We start from the raw sequence: 22,012 nt of genomic DNA, 5'->3' as shown, positions 1-22,012 counted from the left end.
AATCCCAGACAGACTCAATGATGTTGAGATCAGGACTCTGTGTGGGGCCAATCTATAACTTCCAGGACTACTTGTTGTTCTTTAAGCTGAAGTGTTTATGTATGTTTGGAGCCGTTGTTATGCTGCAGAATAAATGTGTGGCCAATCAGATGCCCCCTGATGGTATTGCATGATGGATAAGTATCTGCCTGTACTTCTGAATGATACCAAATCCCCAACTCTACTTGGAGAAATGCAGCCCCAAAGTTGCAAGGAACTCCCGCCATGCTTCTCTCTTTCCTGCAAAGACTAATTCTTGTAGCAGTGCAATATAGATAGAACTTATGGATGGCAGTGATGTCACAATGATACCACTGATTTTTGTTTATATTTTTTTAAAAAAAAAAATTTCTCTTTGGAGGAAAAGGGAGAAGCGTTGTTTCTCACCCTCTTCCCTCCAATCGCCTACCTTGGAGAATTGGTGCTGTTTTGAAGACAAAGGGTGGTCACACCAAATATTTTTTGAAAGCATTTTTAGTTTGCTGTGTTTTACAGTCACACACACAACACACACCATCAAGAAAAAAAAATCACTGTTTCCAAAGTATTGAAAAAAAAAAAAATTTAAAGGGACTTCACAGCTATGATACGCATTAAAATGTATATGATAGCTGGAGTGAATCTGTATCTATATATATACATTAAACTTAAAATTATCCAAGAGCGTTGTCCGTTCCTAAGTATACAATTTTTTGATTTTGCACATGATTTATAGTCAATAGAAAACGTACCTGCCTCCCTCTACCCGACAGGACTGGGGTGAAAAGGATTCTGGGAGAGAAACACAATCCTCCTCGCAGGTCAGGCAGTCACCATGAAAGTTGGGCTTAGAAAACAATTGAATCTGAAAGAAAGAATGGGAAAGTTAGCATGGTTAGTGCCAGCAATCAGTAAAACTATTGTTTAACTATCAAAGTATAGATAAGTCTGCTACTAGCAAAAAAGTCAAAATTTATGTTTTGTATCAGACGCATCCTAATCCTGCCAGACAAATTGAGACTATCAATTCAGAAAGCCAAACCTTGTAATCCAGCATGTATACTGTTATTACCTTAGATAAGAAATGTAGATTGTGCCCCCCAACCTGAAAGAAAATAAAAGAAAATAACATTTTAAACCAAACACACACGAAAACAGGATATAGGCAACATGTTGAGACCTAGTCATCGCATAGGTTTATTATTAACATGAAACGCATGTAATATGCAAACTGTAATACAAGCATCTAGATATTACATATAAGACTAGTCTATAGGAAAAAAGTTTTACTAGTTAATATTAATTTACATGTAAACTATGTTTTCATATTTAATAAAAACTATGATTTAGAAAAAAAACATTTTTTTGTTTTTATTTTCTTTTATTTGCTAAACTGCCCCCCAGTTATGCCCCAAGATATGCCGTATACCCCCTATATGCCACTCTGCCTCCCTGATATGCTACTCTGCCCCCTTGATGTACCTTATACCCCCTATATGTCACTATGCCCACCAAATATGCCTTATACCCCCTATATGCCACTCTTCCTCACTGATATGCAACTCTTCCCCCCTGATATGCCTTATACCCCCTATTTGCCACTCTGCCTCCCTGATATGCTACTCTGCCCCCAGATATGCCTTATACCCCCTTATTTACCACTCTGCCCCCCCGATATGCCTTATACCCCCAATTTACCACTCTTCCCCCAGATATGCCATATTCCTCCCTATTTGCCAATATGCCCCCCTGCTATGCTTTATCCCCCCCCCCATGACTTACTGATGAATCCCTACACTTGTCCCCCATGCTCCAGACTCCCTGGTGTGAAGCGGGGGCAGCCGGTCGACATCTGCACGATGCGTGCAGACAACCTCTGCCGCTACCCGGGACTTCCGCTGGGGCTTCTATGACTGAGCAACGGAGGTCAAATCACCCCGGTGCTCCATCATAGGAGGCAGGCGGAAGTGTCGGGTAGCAGCGGAGGTTGTCTGCGCGCATCGAGCCGACGTTCACCGGCTGCCAGAGAGGAGGATCCAGGTCTCCTGCAGAGTTGCGGGGGATCCTCCTCTTTGGCAGCCAGTGAACGTCTGCAGGATGTGCATATACAAACTCCGGTGCTGCTGGACGGTACTTCCACAAGGGCTTCTATGGTGGAACACCTGAAGGTCATGTCACGATGCAGGGGATCTGGATCTTAGTCTTATAGTCATACCTCTATTTGGATGAGGGGTATTTTTCTGAGCATGAGCTCAGTGACTTTAAATGTGGCTTTGTCAAAGGATGCTACCTTTGCAACAATTCAGTTCATGAAATCGCATTCTCTAGAGTGGTGAATGGACAAATCTGGGTTTGGCTGATGCCAGGAGAATGCTACCTATAGGATGCACAGTTCCTACTGTAATGTTTGGTGGAGGAGGGATAATGGTTTGGGGCTGTTTTTCAGGGTTTAGGCTAGGCCCCTCAGTTCCACTAAATGGTAACGTTAATGCTATAGCATACAAAGACATTTCAGACAATATACTTCAAACTTTGTAGAACAGTTTGGGGAAGGTCCTTTACTGTTCCAGTATGACTGTGCCCCTGTGCACAAAACAAAGTCAATAAAGACATGGTTTCAGGATTTTTCTGTGGAGGAACTAAAGTGGCCTGCACACAGCCCTGGCCTTAACTTCACTGAACACCTCTGGGATTAATCGGAACGCCAAATGTGAGCCAGGCCTTCTCGGCAAACATTAATGCTTGACCTCACAAATGGTCTTTTGGCTAAATGGGCACAAATTTCCTCAGACACACTACAAATGGGGCTATTATAATCTCAAATTTTGGAATGGATTTCCAACAAGCTCACGTAGGTGTAATGGTCAGGTGTCCACATACTTTTGGTTATGCAGTGTATCATCTGCACAGATACCACACAGCTCTCACCTGTATTACTGGTTGAACAGAGCTAATTTTGCGATTCTCAGCTCCCCAGTCTTGGAAGCTGTGATAGGCTCCTTTCTCCAGAATATACTGTGCTCCTGAAAAATCAACATTCTCGTAGGCCACCCATCTATGAAGAAAACAAATGTGCATATATGTTTAATGATAAAACAAAACATGCATTTGCTAGAGATATAAGTAATTGTGATAAGAGGGAACGAAAGTTTAACAGCAAGAGATAATAAAAAGGAGATTCATTGAATGAGAACATTATTTAAAATAGCAAGGATAACTGATGCTGAAAAGGTGCCAGATGGAAGGAGGATTCGCGTAAGGCTGGATGAGCCCATAGAAGCCTGAGCCAGGGTAAATCTTGATGCATGTCTTGGATTAGTGGTGCAATCTAAAATGTTTGAGGAGGCATGATGGGATGCCTTCCCACTGCTATGCCTGGACACCCTTTTCTCATACCCAAAGACACTGCAGCACAGCAGCTATGAGGCAAGATAGTTACAGAGCTTGTGCAAGTCAATAATAAACCAAGTAAAAACTGATGTCTAGGGAAATACTGTATATCTGAAAACACTTACACCCCACTCAGTACATGAATAGAACCTGTTTTTGTCCTGTACTTAGCAACCTCCACATCAGCAAGTGTTTCACTTAGACGTAGGCATGGACCCTCTGAGGACCCGGGATCCTCATACAGCACTATTTCTGGCTCTGAGAAATCCTGATAATAAGCAGAAAATGAAATTTGGTGTGCCAGTAATATTACAGACCTTGGTACTTATCTTGTGCAATGCAATAAAGACCATGCAGAAAAATGATAATCATATGCTCACCGTGCGGATCAGACGAATAGAACCCAACTCCTTGTTGTAGCCACCCCAGTGGGACCAATCTCTAAATTCACCTTCTTCTAACAGGTACTGGTGACCTCTAAAACCTTCCTTCTCATATGCCACCCAACTGTCATGAATATGGTGACAAATCATTAGATAGCAAAGGAAAGTGTTACACATTATTACTCAACATGCACATTAACGGGTGATGTTTATGTGTGGTATGCTGTGTACTTACCATCCTCCAAGAACTTTCAAAGATCCCACAGAAGTTAGACGCTCACCGTTGGAGTTTGGCTCTCCATGTACTGAGTGCAGATCTCTGGTCACCTCCCAAACTTGCCCTTCAAATCCAGGCAATTGGAAAATGTGCAGCTGAAGAGAGAGGGCAATAGGCATCACAATCTCTGAAGATAACACTGTATACTACCATGAACTGAATTGCTATCTGTATAGTAACCACTCTATCACTGTAGCCATACCTAATTTTTACAGAAAAGTCTATCTGGACTGTTAAGGGAAGGGGAATGCCAGCAGCTGCAACAATGGTAGGAGTACATAAAGTTAAGAAAGACGGGGGTCTGTCTCTTTCCTTCCTGGCTCTGCATGGACAGGATCTGTCCTACTAAGTACTAAGGTACTGGGGTTGGGCTGATGGCCATCTTTTTGGAGTCCCTTCTTAGAGACTGCTTGGCAAAGCATGGGTGTGATGTTAGATTTGATAGGGAGGGCACAGTCATCATCCAGGGATTCACTCGAAGCAACAGAGCCTGTTGCGACAGGGAAAAGGAGTGGATGGAGGGCCATGGATGCTAGGCCTCCTGCCTGGCTGAGTCGTATAAGTGGATGCTTTACCAGAGTGGTAAGGATGACTTTGATGAGTGTCCAAAGGATGCTGCTGTGGATCTGACGGGACAATAAGCGTAATGATACAATGATGTTGAAGGATTGTTTAGTATTGTTTTTTTGGATTCCCTTTTCTGCCTGAGGTTCCTAGCTATGCAGAGAATTTGTGTTTAGTTTGTTTTAATGAGTAAGTGGTTGTGGACAAGTTGTTTAAGGAGAGTAGGGCAGGTAGAATAGCAGGCCCTTTTTTCAAGCCTCCGTTTCCTAACCATAGTGTCTCTTTGGGGCTGGTCGCTGAGAAGGAACTGGGTAATAATACCTTATCCATCACTTATCACACCAGTCAGTTCATCAGTAAATGGATCATTATCTCAGAAGGGTTCATTATATGTGCTTTGATAGGGCACTGCAGGTTGTTCGAACCTCAGGTGTCACAGGTGTAACTGGAGTTCCCCCGGACCTCCTGTGGCATGTGTTTGCCAATAAGTTGTTCAATTTATTATTATGATTTCAAAGGTTTTGCAACCTTTTTGGAGTGGGCGGTGGAGCAAAGAGGTTATAGGATTTCCTTTTCGTGGGCCCGGCTGAGGGTTATGCTTCTCGGTGGCTTCTTGGTTGTTTTCAGGAAATGGCTTCTGAGTTTGGGGTTCCACTGGCTCAGAACAAGACAGAGGGTCCACAGACTGTTATCTCATTCATAGGTATTGAGATTGACTCGTAAAACATGATTCTTCCTCTCCCACCAGGAAAAGATTGGGATGCATGAGCAGTTCCAAGAAGGTGTAGCTAAAGCAGGTGCAGTCCTGCTGAGTCATCTGACCTTTGTATGCAAAGTTGTGCCCAAGGGTAGGGCTTTCTCTAGGCGCTTGTCTCTGTCCATGGTAGGGGTTTGGTCCTCCTTCTACTACATCAGGGTATAATTAGTATTTGCTTGGCGGAGCACATGGTGAGGAAAATTAGTTTGGATATATTGAACATGGGGTTGCTGGCAGGCATTGAGAGGGTGCTGGCAGCCCTAGGTCGATGGCTGTGGTGGTGGATATGTTTCCCCAACTGCCAAAGTTGAATGGATAATATTACGGAGGCAATTAGAGAGGTGGGTCCAGCAGGTGATCATGGCACCTGCTGAACTAGGACTCTTGGTCATGGGGGTAAGAACTGCCTACTGGGCTCACTGTTCCGCAGCTGGCGGGTTGTTAAGGGTATTGTTCATGTTATCAGTAGTATGAGAACTTTAGTAAGGCTGTGGCTAACGTAATTACCCACTCCAGGTCTCATGTTGTTATTTAGGGGTAAGGGGGTTGGGGAATGGGACTCTGACGGCTTGAAGATCAAGGCCTAAGCAGTCATGTATGGTGCAGCCAGGTACAAACATTGGAACCCTTGTCTATTATTACATATGCAGAAGTGTCTAAGAGCAGGCTGTGCAGAACATGCTTGAACCCCAACCGCTTTCAAATACTCAAAAGTGAAATCCACTGTTGCACATATCTCTGCATTTTTAGTGACCCATTAGATACACTTACATTTATAGGAGAACACTGGCTGACTGGTGTTCAGATTTGTATAACCATGTAGCACATTCATGCAAATAATATTCAACTGTATTAAGTATATGCATTTGTGCTCTTATTTGTTAAAACTCACTTTTGGTTCATTTGGTTTCTCCACAGTTGGACCTCCCTAAATAGGAAAAAACAGCATATTGAAAAAAATGTGTAAATATTTTATAAATTAAAGAGAGATTCAGGGAGAAATGAGAAATGTTGAAAATAAAACAAAGACTGATGGCTCGAGGTATATTATATGTGTGTGTACATGTTTATGTGTATGTGTGTGTATATAGACACACATGTACACATATACATATACAGTATACACTGTACACACATGTATATATGTGTGTGCGTATATATGTATATATACACACATATATACTTTTACACATACATATATTTATACACATGTTTGTACATCTATGTATAGGTGTGCATGTGTGTGCATGTATGTGTGTTCATATATGTATGTGGGGGGCATATAAGTCAGAAGGAGCATGAGAAATGTAAAAGGCAGGCAAGCGAAATCTAAGATGATAGAAAAAAGTGCGGAAAATATGTCAGCAAGTGATGTGCAAATAAAGACAAAGGACAAGAAAAACTGTCAAAGATGAACAAAAATAATAGAACAGAAGGATACAACACAGAAAAAGGCCAAAAAAGGGGAGGGGGGGTGCTTAAAAGCAGGAAATGCAGAGAAGGGGCCTGTCTGTGTAATTGCTCAAAGGTTCAAAGATCCTTATTCGGGCCTTGGAGAATATATATGCATAAAATAAATAATGCAGTTAGTGACTCAAAAATTACACTCACTATTCGTGCAGGCTGCAGGGAGCATAAGTCGGAATCCAGCCCACCCCATGCTTTCTTGTTGGGGTATCCCCCAGACTCCAGAATGTATGGGTCTCCTTCAAAGAATGGTTTACTATATAACAGCCAACTGTAGGCAAAGATGGTTAGTATGATGAGTGATAAAAAAATACCGTTCAACAATAACGCAATGCCCAAAACTCAACTCAGTGCTACAATGGTTATACTCATTTGCCTTAACCAAACTAATAACCTCAGCCTTTTTTTATTTGAGGCTTGCCAAATTGCTCCACATTTTGACACACACTTCAGCAAAACTTTTTCTTACAGTCCACTGTGGACAATGATTGATTCCGTCTTGATAGGCTGGCCATTCACACGTGTATCTGGTGCTGGTCCCACAATCTTCACCTTCTCACCCTCACCATTCTCCTCTAGGAACAGACTAATCTCTGGGACTTGAAAATCCTGAATTAGAAAGTGAGTAGCAGATAAATGATATATGAATACATATTAGTCTCTTTCAGACAAGATTTTCCTATCTAACAAAAATTGCTATTTTTTTATCCTTAGAATTTGCACAGTACCTTATAGGGGAATCTGACTTGAAGCAAATTTTATATTTTTTACAAGCAAATATTAAAGATTACTAAACTCATATCTAGCAACTTACGTACCTCCAACTTTTGGTAACACTGTTAATTTTTACTTTAGGTGTTGTTTAGGTAACACTGTTAATTTTCTGTCTATTCACAAAATATAAGTCACAAGGGGGTGCTCATGATGAATAAATATGAAAAAGAAAAAGTACGCAAAAAGCAATAGCGTAGACCAAAGAACTTCCCATCCCATTTGGTTCCTTTTTTCCCATCTATATATTCGGGTTATACTGAAGAGGTATTGAGATGAGCCAGAATATTACAGTCAAAGTGTGAGTGCAACTATAACTGAATACATTGTTGCAGTTCTTTGGTCTGGCTACACGCATATTTTTTCTTTTTTTTTTTTCATATTTATTCATCATGAGCGCCCCTTTGTGACATTTATTTGTGGATATCAGCATCTGGAGAGTGCTGTTCTAGGGTTGCGGCTGTGCGAGTAAACTTGGAAGGAGAGTATTTATTACATTTTTTATTCACTTTTATGCACACAAATTATTATTGTTTCTGAATATTTCGGTCACCTTAACCACGTGGCGCAAGGATCCGATCCAGGATTTCTTTAGTCTTGTGTCATCCTCAGTGTTTGTTCCCCATGGGCAGCTTAAGTCCATATCACCTTCCAGTAACATTAAACGTTTCCCACGGTACAGTGGTTTCTCATATAGCAGCCAGCTACGGTATATTTAAAGATAAGCAAATAAATTATACACTATAATACTATATAATTTATGCAGCATGTTACTGCTCTTTTATTGACAATTATGCATATTCCTGAAGTACTGATTTTTTTGCTAAGGTGGGATAGAGAGATAAAAGGAACGGTTGTATCAGATAAAAGAGTATTATATCCAAGTTTTTCTTGCTAACAATTTAACAAACCTGAATATAGAAAGTTTGTTCTGAAGATGAAAACAAAAATAGCTTAGTTGCCAACATTAGCTAAAGTACCTAGAGCAAGTAAATTTGCTAAAAAGTGGCTATTTAATAAGGGTCTATGCAAATCCATATACAATAAATATCCGCGTTGCCAGATGTCCAGCTTGGTGGAAGCCATATGTGCACTCACCCTCCTCGAATAACACGCACGGACATTGATTGTTGCAGCTCCCAACTACTTGTGTTACCCAAATCACTGTAGATCTCATATTTCTGTCCCCTGAACCCTGGTTCAGAGAACAGAATGATCTGTAAAAGAATATGGAAAATTTAATTGGCGGCAAGAGGACTGGAGTGGTGCAGGAACACGGTTTTTGGATGTCCTAGAGAGTTACAGTTTCCTTCCTCCACCATGCAACACACAGGTGTACACCACCACTAAACAGCACTTACCTTCCCTGGTCTAGGATTCAGTTTCCCATGCTCCTTCTTGGTGTTAAGCTACAATGAACAAAAACATAATTACTAGAAGGTACCCAATAAATACTACTTGATAATTACAGATCAATAAACAATTTTGATAAAATTAATAACATAAGTTGACAACAAAAGGTCAATTGTACATAATTACATATTAAGGTTTTACCAATGCAAAAAATGTAAATTAATAAAATTGCTTAGTGATCAGTATTTATCGCATTAGTCATTAAACCTTCAAGAAATCTCACCCAGATATCAGGTAGATCTTTGGGCTGAGAAGTAATTGGTATGTATGGTTTAGATATAGGAATATCAATTGTAACCGGCCCAGCTGCTGTCTTATCAGGTTGTTCTGTGCAGGATTCATCAGTGTCCTGAAACTGTGGATTGTCCAGAGATTCTTTTGGTGGAAGTTCGTTGTTGTCATCACCTGAAGTTGACGTGTTCTCACCTTTCCCATGTGGGTCTTTTTTACCTTTACTGTAGCTACTGAGGAGAAAGCTACTTTCTAGCCTAGAATAAACCTTTCCCTCGGACGTTTCTGTTTTTTTATCTAGGTGATCAGAGAGCAGCAATGACCCAATAATGGAACCTTGACGTTGGCTGAGGTTTTGTGTAATTAAGGCTTTGTAAGCTGTACTCCTGGAAACTGCATCGCCAGAATGCTTCCGCATCATCTCAAGTGGAGATTCCTTGTTTGATGGTGTTAAAGTGCTTCTTTCCCAAGAGTATGGCTTGTCTGATTCTGCCATATTATTTTTGGTATCTACTCCAGGGTGGCTTAAACCTGATTTTCCAGGTATGCTTTTTTCTGGCTCATCATTTTCCTCTTGCAACCTACACATAATATTAGTGTGTATATTTGTGGGTGATCCCTGATCTTCCTGTATGGGTGGCAGAGTTGCAAACATGGAGAGTGGAGAAGCACGATGATGGCGTTGAGCTCTGGGAAGCCTCAAATTTTCAGGAGACTCTAGCTGCCGTAGTCTATTTACCCATACCTCCATGTTCTCCGAGACCTCTGGTTCTTCATCTGCTAAAACTTGGCTAACCCTTTCACTCCTGATGGCTACATCTTCAATAGTCTCCATACTAGGTAACTTAAGCTGTGGCACAGAATCGTTTCTCATTGTCTCTTCATGGTCAAAGGACACCACACATGGGTCTGTTTCAATATGTCTACAATTTTTGGTCTGTTGTGCTAAATGTGTAATCTCTGAAGTATTAATGCATGGTATTTCTGATGGCATCACAGTCCTGCTGTGATCAGTCAATATAAGATTTTCATTTACACCCGTCATTTCTACCTGGCTACTGTTTTTATCACCAAGCTTAAGAAATTCCCGAAAGTTGGGTTCTGTGTTTGCAGATATATCAAAGTCCCCTTTGTGGTTGCTGGAAACATCACTTATGGCATTTGCATCATCTCTTCTGTTGACTGATTTCTGTGAATTACTTGTGTTTATTAATATGGCGTTTCCAGTGTTTTCTGTCACCATGCTTTCCTGTATTGTGTCGTGTTGCACACTGACAGTTTCTGACAACTCTTTAGTTGCTGTTGCAGCTAATGTGTCAGTATTTTGATATATAACAACTCCAGCTGGTTGTATTGCCATGCTTTCTTTTTCTGGAGACGCAATGACAGCTGTATCATTAACTGCATTAATACTATCTGCTGCTTTATCTATCCTATCTCTGCAGTGATTTGTGATGACATCACAGTCTTCCTGTGTTTGGTCTACATTTTCTACAACTGGCTGGGTATTAACAGTTTCTGATGAATCATGAAATGTGGAAGTAATTTTGTTGTGGCCATCAGATACTTTAGTAATATTGACAGCTTGCTCTGTCTCACTGGTAAAAGTCAGTATATTAATATCTCCAACTAGTTCATGTTTTGTGGAGGACACATTGTTAGCTGGCATATTAATCACACTTTTATGTTGGTTATTAATACATGTTACTTGGTTTGTATCATCTTTAGATGGCTGGGCAATGGCGTTTATGTTGATACTCTTTTCATTAGTGCTATAAGCTGCTTGTTCTACCTCATCTTGATGAGCCTGGAGACTATCATCTACCACTGGGAAGTCTGTTGACACAATAACTGTGATGTTACCTAAATGATTATTCACATCAGAGGAATGATCAGCCATGTTACAAATATCATCTCCAACTGACTGGATTATTTCACCTCCTATTGCCTCCTTATTTAAGGAAGCCATAAGTAACGCATGATTAGAGGTGTTAATCAATCCTGTACCCTTGTCTGTATCATTGTCCAAAAGATATTCAGTGGTATTTTCTGTTGCCTTCTCTATCAAGGCTGCTAAGTCTCTGATATCACCAGCTTGTTCACCATTCAATAATTCTTTACGCTGGACAGTTATGCTTTGAGATAATTTTACTCCTTCACCTTTAGCTTCATAATTCTCATTTTCATCTTGTTGGTTAAGTAAATTTTCAGCTTGTTTGTGTTTAGTGGACACAACTGATACAACATTGTGAACTTGGCTTGTTACATCGCTAGTCATGCTCTCTTTCCCTACATCTTCATCTGGCTGAAGTCTAATATTACTATTTATTTTCTCAACATCGCCAGATTCTTGGAGAACCATAATATTTTCATCCTGACGCATTAAAATGCTTGTTTGAATGACTTGAGTATTTTCAAACGTTCCTGTGTTTGGGACTACAGCTGGTATTCCAACTACGGCCTCTTCTGATTCATGCCTTTTTTGAGCTGTTAGCTTTTCAACTATTATCTTTCTGTAAGAATCCTTCACATTTCCTTCTTGATTAATCTCAGCTAAAGTATGGTCCATCACATCTTCTGCTGGCATTTCTGTTTCATTTATAATTTCAGAAAGATATTGTTCTGTACATAAAGTGCTATGATTATTATGTTTGGGGTTATATTTTGGTGACATCTCTATACAAATGTTTTCATACGCTGTTTGATCCAATGTTATTTGTTCCATTGTTTTGTTTTCCAATATTTCATCTCCACCAATGTCATTTTTATCATCAAAATTAGAATAGGGCCTCAAAGATGTTTCTTCTAGGGGTTTGTTTTTTATTTCTTTTACTGCTGTTAATGTGGAGCTAGACCTGGTAAGTAATTCTTTCTCTCTAATATGTGTATCCTCTGCTAAAATTACAAGAGTCCCTCTGCTACCATCAGTTTCTCTTTCTCTTTTATCAATTATGACCGATATGTTTTGTACACACCGGGCTTTACTTTTTTTTTCTTCTTCTGTAATATTGTCATTTGATGGATTAATATGAATATTTCTGTACTGTTTTCGTGGTGCTAATGAAGATCTTGTGTTTTTATGAAGCTTCTCATTTTGATCTGGTTCAGTGTTTTCCTGGTATGGATTCAATTTTGGTGCAAACCTTAGGCTTACATTGTGCGTTTTTAACTCATTTTTTGTTTCACTTGTCTGTTCCTCCCTTACTGTAAAATTATTTGTCCTGCTTTTTCTGTTTTTAGATTGCCCTGAATCCTTATACTGCAGATCAACTAACTGGGTTTTTTTGATTATTATAGGAGAAACACATTCTCTCTTTCTTTCTTTGCTTCTTATAACTTCATCATTAAAAGAATGATTGTTCACATCTTGAACTAGGTCAACACTGGAAGAACTTTTAAACTGTTCATCTGAAACATCAGTGTCATTTACTGACCAATTATTATTTGGTCTGTCAGCATCTTCAGGTCTGTGTGAGGCTGAGGTGTTATGCCAAGGTTCTGCTTTCACAGGTGAGAAATAGAATGCTTCTAACTTCTGAGGTAGCAATGAAGAATCATGGATCACTTTAGGGTCAAGACATTGTGCAATAATGGCTTTGGGTGATTTAAGAACACGGTTCTCATTTTTCCAGCCTTTTGGTGACCTCAGAGTGATAGATGGATTATTAGTAGTGCATTCTGTTGATGACACTCGAATACTGGAGGGAAGGTGACGATCCTGGAGGTGGGATCTAGTATGTTTAGAATTAGCATCCCCTTCTTCCTGGTTTCTGGTTGCTGACTGAAAGATTGAAGTGTCTGTACAAGGCCCATTGTTTTCTGTACATTCTCTCTTCATGTCCTGTGGCAGTGGAACAGTATGTTGCACAGCAGAGTTCACTATATTGGAGAATGTAGCATGTTGACATTGTTTCTCCAAAAACTGTTTTTTGAGGGGGTTAAAAACTTGAGAGTATACTGGTCCATGGACACCAGGTGAGATGGGCAGGTCCCTAGTCACTGGACGCTTTTTTTCTCTGAGTGATCCATACATCTTAGTTTTGCATTCCCCCTCTCGTACAGCCACCTGCTCTCTTGGGGTAATTTCCTCAAAAACATTTCGCAGACATTGTACATGGCCCATGTAGATCTCTGGAGTAACAAAGCCTGTTGGCAATTTCCTATTCTGTACTTTTTCCCTATTCTTAGATAATTTCGTTGTTTCATTTGTGGTTCTTATCTCTACCGTTCTCAGATCTTGGTTCCTATATGGGCTGCAGCCACGATTTTTCTGATGGTTGCCTTTCTCCATCTTGGGGGATTCAAACCTATAGTGTTCACTGTTCTGCTCAAAGCCAGATGTGGGAAGGGAGCACCCCTCAACTGGCACGTCACAAGATCTAGAGAGAAGTAACAACATTAATTCAAAGGTATATTAAAATGGAAATTCTAAAAAAAATCACACACAATTCTTATATACTTTACTACAAGAAATAGATGATAGTAAAAAAAGCAAGCAACTTGTGGATTAATTATCCCCATGTGTATAAGTGTGCTTTCCCCAGAACAGTTACATGAAAAGTTTTAAAATTAAAATAGGTAATTAAATTAAAGGGAAGAAATGGACAGATAATCATCCTGAGCAGGCATTGCGGGTGAGGGTTGTTGACCCCCCTCCTTTGTTTCTTACAGGGTCTTTGGGATTTTTTCTTTATTTATTGTATTGCTGTTCTTATCTAAATTATAGATATTGCGGGGAGTGGGGTGAGGTATTTTTAACTACATTTTGTAAGTCTTGTGAGTTTTTATTCCATATACATGCCCTCACCTGAAACCTGTTAACAATAAAGTAGCTTGAGACATTGTAAGCTATACAGGGATTTGAGACCCAAATACAGGTACTTGGGAGGTGTATTTTAGCAAATTTTCTTCAGCATAGAGCTCAGGTGTTGTTGATGAGGTATTTTGTGGTATAGTGGGCAGTACAAATTATATTTATTCAAAAAAAAATCAGGACATAACAACAATCATCTGTTCCTTAGCAGGTCTAAAAATTAGGTAAATACAACCTCAGATGACAACACATGACATATTACCGTATTTGCTCGATTATAAGACGACCCTGATTATAAGACGACCCCCCAAAATCTGAATATTAACTTAGGAAAAAAAGAAAAAGCCTGAATATAAGACGACCCCAAAGGAAAAAAGTTTTACCAGTAAATGTTAATTCATGTAAACTCTTTTTTTTAATAAAAGCTATGATTGAGAAAAAGATTTCTTTTGTTTTTATTTCTTGTATTTTCCAAACTGTCCCCCAGTTACGCACATCTGCCCCCAGGCTTGCCACTCCAATATGGCACTGTGGCCCATGATATGCCTCTTAACCCTCTATATGCCACTGTGCCCCATGGTATGCCTTTTGACCCCCTATGTGCCACTCTGCCTCCAGAAATGCCTTATACCCCTATATCCCATTCTGGCATTTAGGGGGTTAAAATGCATATTATGGGGCAGAGTGGCACATAGGGAGGTATAAGGCATTTCAGGAGGCAGAGTGGCATTAAGGGAGTTAAAAGGCATTGTATAGAGCACTCTGCCTCCAGAAATGCCTTATACCCCTATATGCCACTCTGCCATTTAGGGGGTTAAAAGGCATATTATGGGGCAGAGTGGCATATAGGGAGGTATAAGGCATTTCAGGAGGCAGAGTGCTCTATTAAATGCCCCCTTAACGCCACTCCAGAAATGCCCTATGCCCCCATTTAACACACACACACCCTATAACCCCATTTAACTAACACACTCTCTCTCTCCTCTCCTCTCTCTCTCTCTCTCTCACCCCCTCTCTCTCTCCCCCCCCTCTCTCTCTCACCCCCCTTCCCCCGCTCTCCCCCCTCTCTTACCGGTGCTTCCAGCCGGGGCAGCGGGTTGACGTCGCCTTCTGCTGCAGCCGGAAGGAGGTGTGGCTAGCAGCGGGGGTTTGTATGCGTCCGTCGCGTATACTTTCCCCGACTCTGACAGTCGGGGAAGGTCTATGCGACGGACGCAGACAACCCCCGCTGCTAGCCACACCTCCTTCCGGCTGCAGCGGACGTTGTCTACGCGCATCGCGTAGACGTCAACCCGCTGCCCCGGCAACAAAGCAGGAAGCACCGGTAAGTGTGTGTATGGGGGGGGGGGCGGGTGAGACAGGAGGATCCAGGTCCCCTGCAGCGGTGCGGGGGATCTGGATCTTAGTCTCCTAATCAGACCTCTATTTGAGGTCTGATTAGAAGACGACCCCGATTAGAAGACGAGGGGTATTTTTCAGAGCATTTGCTCTGAAAAAAACCTCGTCTTATAATCGAGCAAATACGGTACATTGTCATGATTTCCAACATAAAAAGACAAAACTGAGAAGTCCTGTGTGAAAAAGTAAGCACACCTTATCATTCAATAGCTTGTAGAACCACTTTTAGCAGCAATCTTAAATATAACACGTTATAATATTGACATATTTAAGTGAACAGAGACTGAAGGAAGGGATGACCCTGCTCAATAGAGCTAATCATCTAAATAAACCCTGCCACATATTCCTCCATATAGTCCACCATACCTCTGCAAATAAGCCATCATAAAGCTTGAAACACATTCCGCCATCTTCCCACAAAAATCTACACAAAAAGTTATACTGACTGGACCAAGATATCTTCACATTCCTCTATTAATGATCAATTTATTATTATTTTCCTGCTTTTGTGCCAGGTTTACCTATTGCCCTTGTCTGTCTACCTGCCTGTGTTCGATAGCCCAATAATGCCCATATTTAGTCATGTGGAATTTTCTCGCTGATTGTTTTTATCTGGTAAAATTTACGTCATGCCTGTCTTTACTCATTTCTTTCACATTTTACTTTCTCTTTGTCTGCTCTGTAACACTGCTCCTCCATAGATTCTGTCCTCATAACAAAATACACCCTTACTTGATCTTTACATTTTTCCCATGGGCTAAGGCTTTCATCCTCACGTATAACCTCTTTCTTTTCCCACTAACAAGACTTCACTGCTGCCCCATACCTACAAACATTCACCTACCTCCTTCTTCCCAATATTCAAGATATATCTCAAAACCCACTTCTTCTGAAAAACACACCATGTTTTGAAGCTAGAGCTTACCTGCCACTAACTTTCTCCATACCCTATGTTTCTCCTCACCCCACTCCCTTTAGATTATAAACTTGCGGGCATTGCACTCTCTACCTAATGAATCTGCTACATACATAATAGATAGTAATAATAATAATAATAATAATAGACTCCTAACGTTTTTTTCTTACTTCCTCTAGTACAAAGCAAGAGAGAGACAATACACAAATATACAAGTTGGGATCAACTTTTGTACATTTAAAAATACATTTAAACTACTACATATATCATTCAGGATATGTATACTGAATCCATACATAAAAATCGTGTATTTATTTACCACTAAAAATAAAAATGCATTAAAGTGCATATGATGGCTGGAGTGTCCCTTTAATCACTGTATAATGGCACTTTCTGTATAGCATTGGTATAAATAGCTATGTGCTTCCCGCGACATACATGCGTTCTTAGAGAAATTGAAATTCCATCACTACAATCTGAGTAGGTGAAAGATATTTTTGGCAAAAGCAATACCTACAGAAGATTCTATTAGGATGTTGATGTCATAAATATGAAAACTATTCTATCAGATAAAGTTTTGTTTTAAGGCATCTGGGGTCACATATCGTGATAGTAAATATAAATTCTAACCAAGAAAAAAAACAGAGACCTTACCTTGGGATACTGGATTGCATGTTTAGAGTTAACAGAGAATATGATGCGTGCATAATGTGTGCTGACGGTGTCAGATCTTGGAGAGGTGCGTGCTTATCAAATATACAGGTCAGGGCAAGTCAATAAATGGAAACCTGTTTGGGTTTGTCAAAGCCCAAATATAAGCGTATGTGTGTTTTTTTAACATAAAGAGACCATAAATAGAATTGGGGTATTTCTGTGTGATATCAGTTTATAAAAATGAAGGGGCAGTGTGGAGGGTTAAAATAAAGTAGCAAAAATGAGGAAACTGTATAGAAGACAGCAAGTTAAGTGTGAATGTGTAACCTGTTTGAACTACGTGAAAGAAAATCACATACACCCCGCCTCTCAATGCAATTAAAGAGCTATAATTTTTTACCTTGACTATTCACATTTTGATTGGTTGAAGACGCAGGAGAGGCGGGGAAACATAATGTATATCTCTTACTATTTTCAAATGACCTGCAACACACTGCTATGGTTTTACTCACATTTAGTTCAGATTAAAGATTAACTTTACACACGGGATGATATTCTGACCTCGCTGTTAAATGTCACTCCTTCCCCATTACATAGCGTTGAAGGGATTTCCCTGATCTCGTATTTGCCATGTACCTGACAAATTGTTTCTTCAGTTCTGTAAAGCTTGCTTCTTTCACCCATGCTTCTCAAGGGTTGCTCCCATACTCCAAAAAATAATTTACCACCTTTAGTTAGACTCTCCCCTTGCCTCCAGACTTGAGAAAAAAATGCTAAAAATGCACCTCATCAAGGAAGCATATCAAATATTTATAACAGCTTCGGGCCCTCTCTGTATACAAACTTTATGTTTAAAGTTACTGCCTGGACGTCTGCAAGTTCCCAGGGCTGCAAACTGGATACAATTGAGAAGCTTTATTTTCTTTCCCCTTTCTCGTTATCTCTCTTTCTCTCTCTCTCTCTTCACGATCTCCCCCAACTGGCCTGGCACCTCTAGTAGTTGGCAGTTCAGTCTGGCACGGTGACAGACATCACAAATTGTGGTGATGAACACCTTGCCAACACCTGGTACAGCTCACTACACTACGAAAAGGAGATACGTACAAATGTAAGCGCTCAGATTGCCACTACATAGGAGACACATAGCAGGCCATACAAGCCCATTTTGCCAGCTAAGTATCTTATATGTAACTAGCAGTCTAGGAGTAAAAAATGAAAGACCTACATATACACTCTTTCATCAAATAACGCTATCTGGCAGCCCCCTCCTTGCACACCCTAAATAACCTCCAGACCCTTGCCGGTGTGCAACTTCTTGGTCACACTGGGTGGGATAAACAGCAACGTTCGAATTATAGAGCACTATGTTTTAATTCTCATCCATATGAACAGCAATTTTCTTGGTGACAAGATTTTTATTTGAACAGAGATATTATTTTAAATGTGTGATGATTCAGCCAACTATAATATAAAGGAGTGATTTATTGCATTATGAAGGAGCGTATTGGAATTTACTAATGAAAATGATATCATAGGGATGAAAAGAAATGTGTTAATAAAAAAAACCTTCATTATACGAGCTAAAACTGATAGTTACTGTGCACCTATTTGCTACACACAAAGTTCACCTGCAAATACATGTGACTTTAGGTGGTTGGGAAACTCTGTTATAATATATAAATACTTTAAAGCTGTTTAGGACCCCTATTGTTTACCCCTGGTTTTGAGTAAAGGTATTTTAAGATACATATAGCTGGGCCCAGGGCCGGCCGAAGACTTAACGCCGCCTGGGGCGAAGTTTAAAACGCCGCCCCCCCCCCGCCGACGCCGGGGGGGGCGAAGTTTAAAACGCCCCCCCCGCCGACGCCGGGGGGGGCATTTTAAACTTCGCCGACGCCATACGATCCCCCCCCCGGTACTTACCTTTAAACAGTCTCCCTGCTCTGCCACGGTGCCGGCTTGTAATGCTGAGCGCTGGAAATTGACGTCACTTCCGGCGCTCTGCATTACAAGCCGGCACCGGGACCGAACAGGGAGACTCGCCGCAGAGGAGAGAGAGAGAGGGGCGCCGAGCGGGTAAGCGAAAACCACTCGGTGCCCCTCTCTCTCTCCTCCGCTACAAAAAAAAAAAAAAAAACGCTTGGGGCGGCAAAGTGCCGCCCCTTCTAAAGTGCCGCCTGGGGCAATTGCCCCAGTCTGCCCCATTATAGGGCCGGCCCTGGCTGGGCCCCTAAATCTTATCATGTAGGGTCCTAAAAACCTTGAGTAACCCCTAAATATATGACTTTTTAGGATTTGACTTGATATTCTAATGATCTCTTATTGGCTTGCTACCTTTCTGTATCATCTTAGTATTCTTCTTTTTTGTCATTTATGTTTTAGGTTTAAACAGTCACATTCAGTTGACCCAAAGTAGGGAGTGTGCTTTTAACTTCTTTAGTTTGCATTATGACTCATTGAATGAACTCAGAGGTTACCTCAACATTTTACCAAGTTCAATGGCAAGATCACTTTATTGGGCAGGCCAGTATGGGCTTGAATCTGATTCCTGGATATCCACATTACTGTTCACTGTCATTACTTAAATATGCATTCTTCCAAAACAAAAGAAGAGGCAAATGCATTTGTGAGGATTCTGCAGATAAGAGTATAGATGCACACACCTATCCTATGCATTAAAGTGCATTTGGTGGCTGGAGTGTCTGTTTAAGCACTTTTGACCAATCTTCACACTTTAAGTGTTTTTCATCCATACCATATCCATAATTATGAAAGTTATAACTGAATGGGGGCGGATCATAACTACTGTTTGTTAATAAAATGACCAATATTCACTGTGCAGCCTTTTTGGTTTTTTTTAACAAGGGAGGTTTGTTACAAATGTTAAAAGGGGGTTTTATTCAGAAATATTGTGTGTATCCCCTAATATGTCAGATATAGAATCATCAGAACACATTTGTCTTTTTGTACAGTTGCTCTTTCTGCCTACATACCAGGTAATACTCATAGGCTTGAAATGAAAATGTGATCTACTCTTTCTGATCACAGTCACATTTAAAATGTTTCTACAAAAACCTTAGAGAACACATTGATCTTGGTCAACACACAGTACACACCACAGTATTTTTTCCAGGTATAAATGAGGCCCACAGTCTGCTTAGTTGCTTACTATCAGACATAATTACCAGGCATATAGGATTGTTATAAACTGTGAGCACAGTGTGATGCTTGTGCAAGGAAAGGCACCCAACATATCCTATGACTGCCTACAATGTATGCATACCTGGGAACTCTCCGGGTTTGACCCGGAGATCTCCAGGTGAAGCACCGGTTCTCCGAGTCTACACCCGAATCCTCTGGGTCACGGGAGCAGGGTCTTGACACACCCTGCTCCCGTGACCGTCAGGTCGGTAAGATAGGAGTAGAGGGGTTCAGCATGTATTGGGACCAGTAAAACCAAGTCTGCCTATGCCTCTCACCCAGCTGATCAGAGCTGGCCACCAACTCCTCCAAAGCCCGAATGCTCTCCACCCTCAACACCCAGTCTCTAAACGATGGAGGGGTAACAGTACCCCAATGCAAGGGGATCAAGGCCTTAGCCGCATCCAGCAAATGTCTGACCACCGACTTCTTATACACAGAAACAGGAATGGGGGTGTGATGAAGCAAATAACTGGCAGGATCAAAAGGAGGCGAGGAGTCAGTGAAATTTGGGAGAACACTCTGGATAGCTCTCCAAAAACGGACAATAAGGGGACATTCCCACCAAATATGAAGGACCGACCCCACCGACATGCCACACCTCCAACAAACATTCGAGTGATCGGGAACATGGCTCGCAGACGGGAGGGAGTCCGGTACCACCTTGTGAGCAACTTATAGGATAGTTCCTGAGATCTAGTGCTTAGGGAACAACCATGTGTCAATGTCAAAAAATTTTCCCATTGCGCTCTAGTAAGCGATACATCAAGCTCCGACTCCCACCTCCCCACGTAGGTTGGCAAGGTAGTTACCCCCACATTCAGAAGCAGACTATCCAGTAGAGAAATCCCATGAGAGGGTAAAGCATCTTTCAAATATAACGACTCAAACGGGGTGGGATCCCTGCCAAGGTTGTGCTTTTGCGGAATGGAGGCAATGTAACCCCGAAGCTGCAAATATTGGAGAGCCTGAAGCGCAGTCGGGACAGCACCCCGCAGAAGGATTTTACGACAGTGCATATAAGACCGCAATGTCGGGTTGTCGGCCGGAGCCGACAACAGGAAAGACCCACCAGACAGATCAGGGGGAATGATGAATAAAGTTCTATTGATTTTACCGCAAGTAGAGAATGTTTTTTTTAGATTCAAGAACAAAACAAAAACCTGTAATGTTAAAATGTCAGGAGATGCAGCTAGTGCTGATATTACAAATTCAAATTAATTTCCAATTCATTTTGTAAAACAAGTTTTTGAAGAAATGCTTATCCCAGACTTTTATTGTAGACAAAACAACAAAAAAGCTGCCCAATAGTATCTTCATTGCTTGTGAAGAACATTTTGCCCCTGGGTGCCAGGACCATTGTTATTTGCTGCCAATGCTTTAAGTGTTTTCAAATTAAAACCTTTGTTAGTTTACCATTCAGAAACACCAAATACCATGAAGGGAAAAAGCTTGGGTTACACAGACAATTTTAAATAATTGGTACATGTTGTATTTTTGCACAGCAGTAAAGGAGTTTTATAGAAAAAATAGATTTCCTAACAAGGTTTTGCTGCTTCTGGACAATGCCACTGGTCACCCACCAGATTTGAGATTTGAATACTTATGGCCAAGGGGTCAAGATTGTCTTCCTTCCAAACACAACCTCGCATTTACAACTCACCAACGAAGAAGAAATATTCACCTTGAAAGCTTATCACTTACAAACAACATTCAAGGGTATTACCGGTAATTAGGCTATTCAAGTGTTTGATAATGT

The 22,012-nt window shown here is 40.8% G+C and overlaps 1 protein-coding gene across 3 annotated transcripts in view; it reads right to left on the bottom strand.

Moving 5' to 3' along the window:
- Positions 1-22,012, bottom strand: part of CRYBG2 (crystallin beta-gamma domain containing 2) — a 53,587-nt gene that overhangs the window by 12,594 nt on the left and 18,981 nt on the right. For 2 of the 3 annotated variants that reach the window (XM_053454498.1, XM_053454499.1), the window contains 13 exons: positions 9,264-13,650; positions 8,989-9,036; positions 8,726-8,844; positions 8,181-8,331; positions 7,326-7,465; positions 7,001-7,127; positions 6,282-6,317; positions 4,027-4,163; positions 3,789-3,915; positions 3,534-3,676; positions 2,947-3,073; positions 1,091-1,123; positions 771-883 (listed from right to left, as the gene is read on the bottom strand). In XM_053454498.1, coding sequence (XP_053310473.1) covers positions 771-883; positions 1,091-1,123; positions 2,947-3,073; positions 3,534-3,676; positions 3,789-3,915; positions 4,027-4,163; positions 6,282-6,317; positions 7,001-7,127; positions 7,326-7,465; positions 8,181-8,331; positions 8,726-8,844; positions 8,989-9,036; positions 9,264-13,650 — 5,688 coding nt within the window. The remainder of the gene's footprint in view (positions 1-770; positions 884-1,090; positions 1,124-2,946; positions 3,074-3,533; positions 3,677-3,788; positions 3,916-4,026; positions 4,164-6,281; positions 6,318-7,000; positions 7,128-7,325; positions 7,466-8,180; positions 8,332-8,725; positions 8,845-8,988; positions 9,037-9,263; positions 13,651-22,012) is intronic. The other variant, XM_053454500.1, reaches the window with a different exon arrangement.

This window comes from Spea bombifrons, chromosome 2, assembly GCF_027358695.1.
Source record: "Spea bombifrons isolate aSpeBom1 chromosome 2, aSpeBom1.2.pri, whole genome shotgun sequence".
NCBI classification, from domain to species: Eukaryota; Metazoa; Chordata; class Amphibia; order Anura; family Pelobatidae; genus Spea; species Spea bombifrons.
This window is presented reverse-complemented; position numbering and strand designations above follow the sequence as displayed.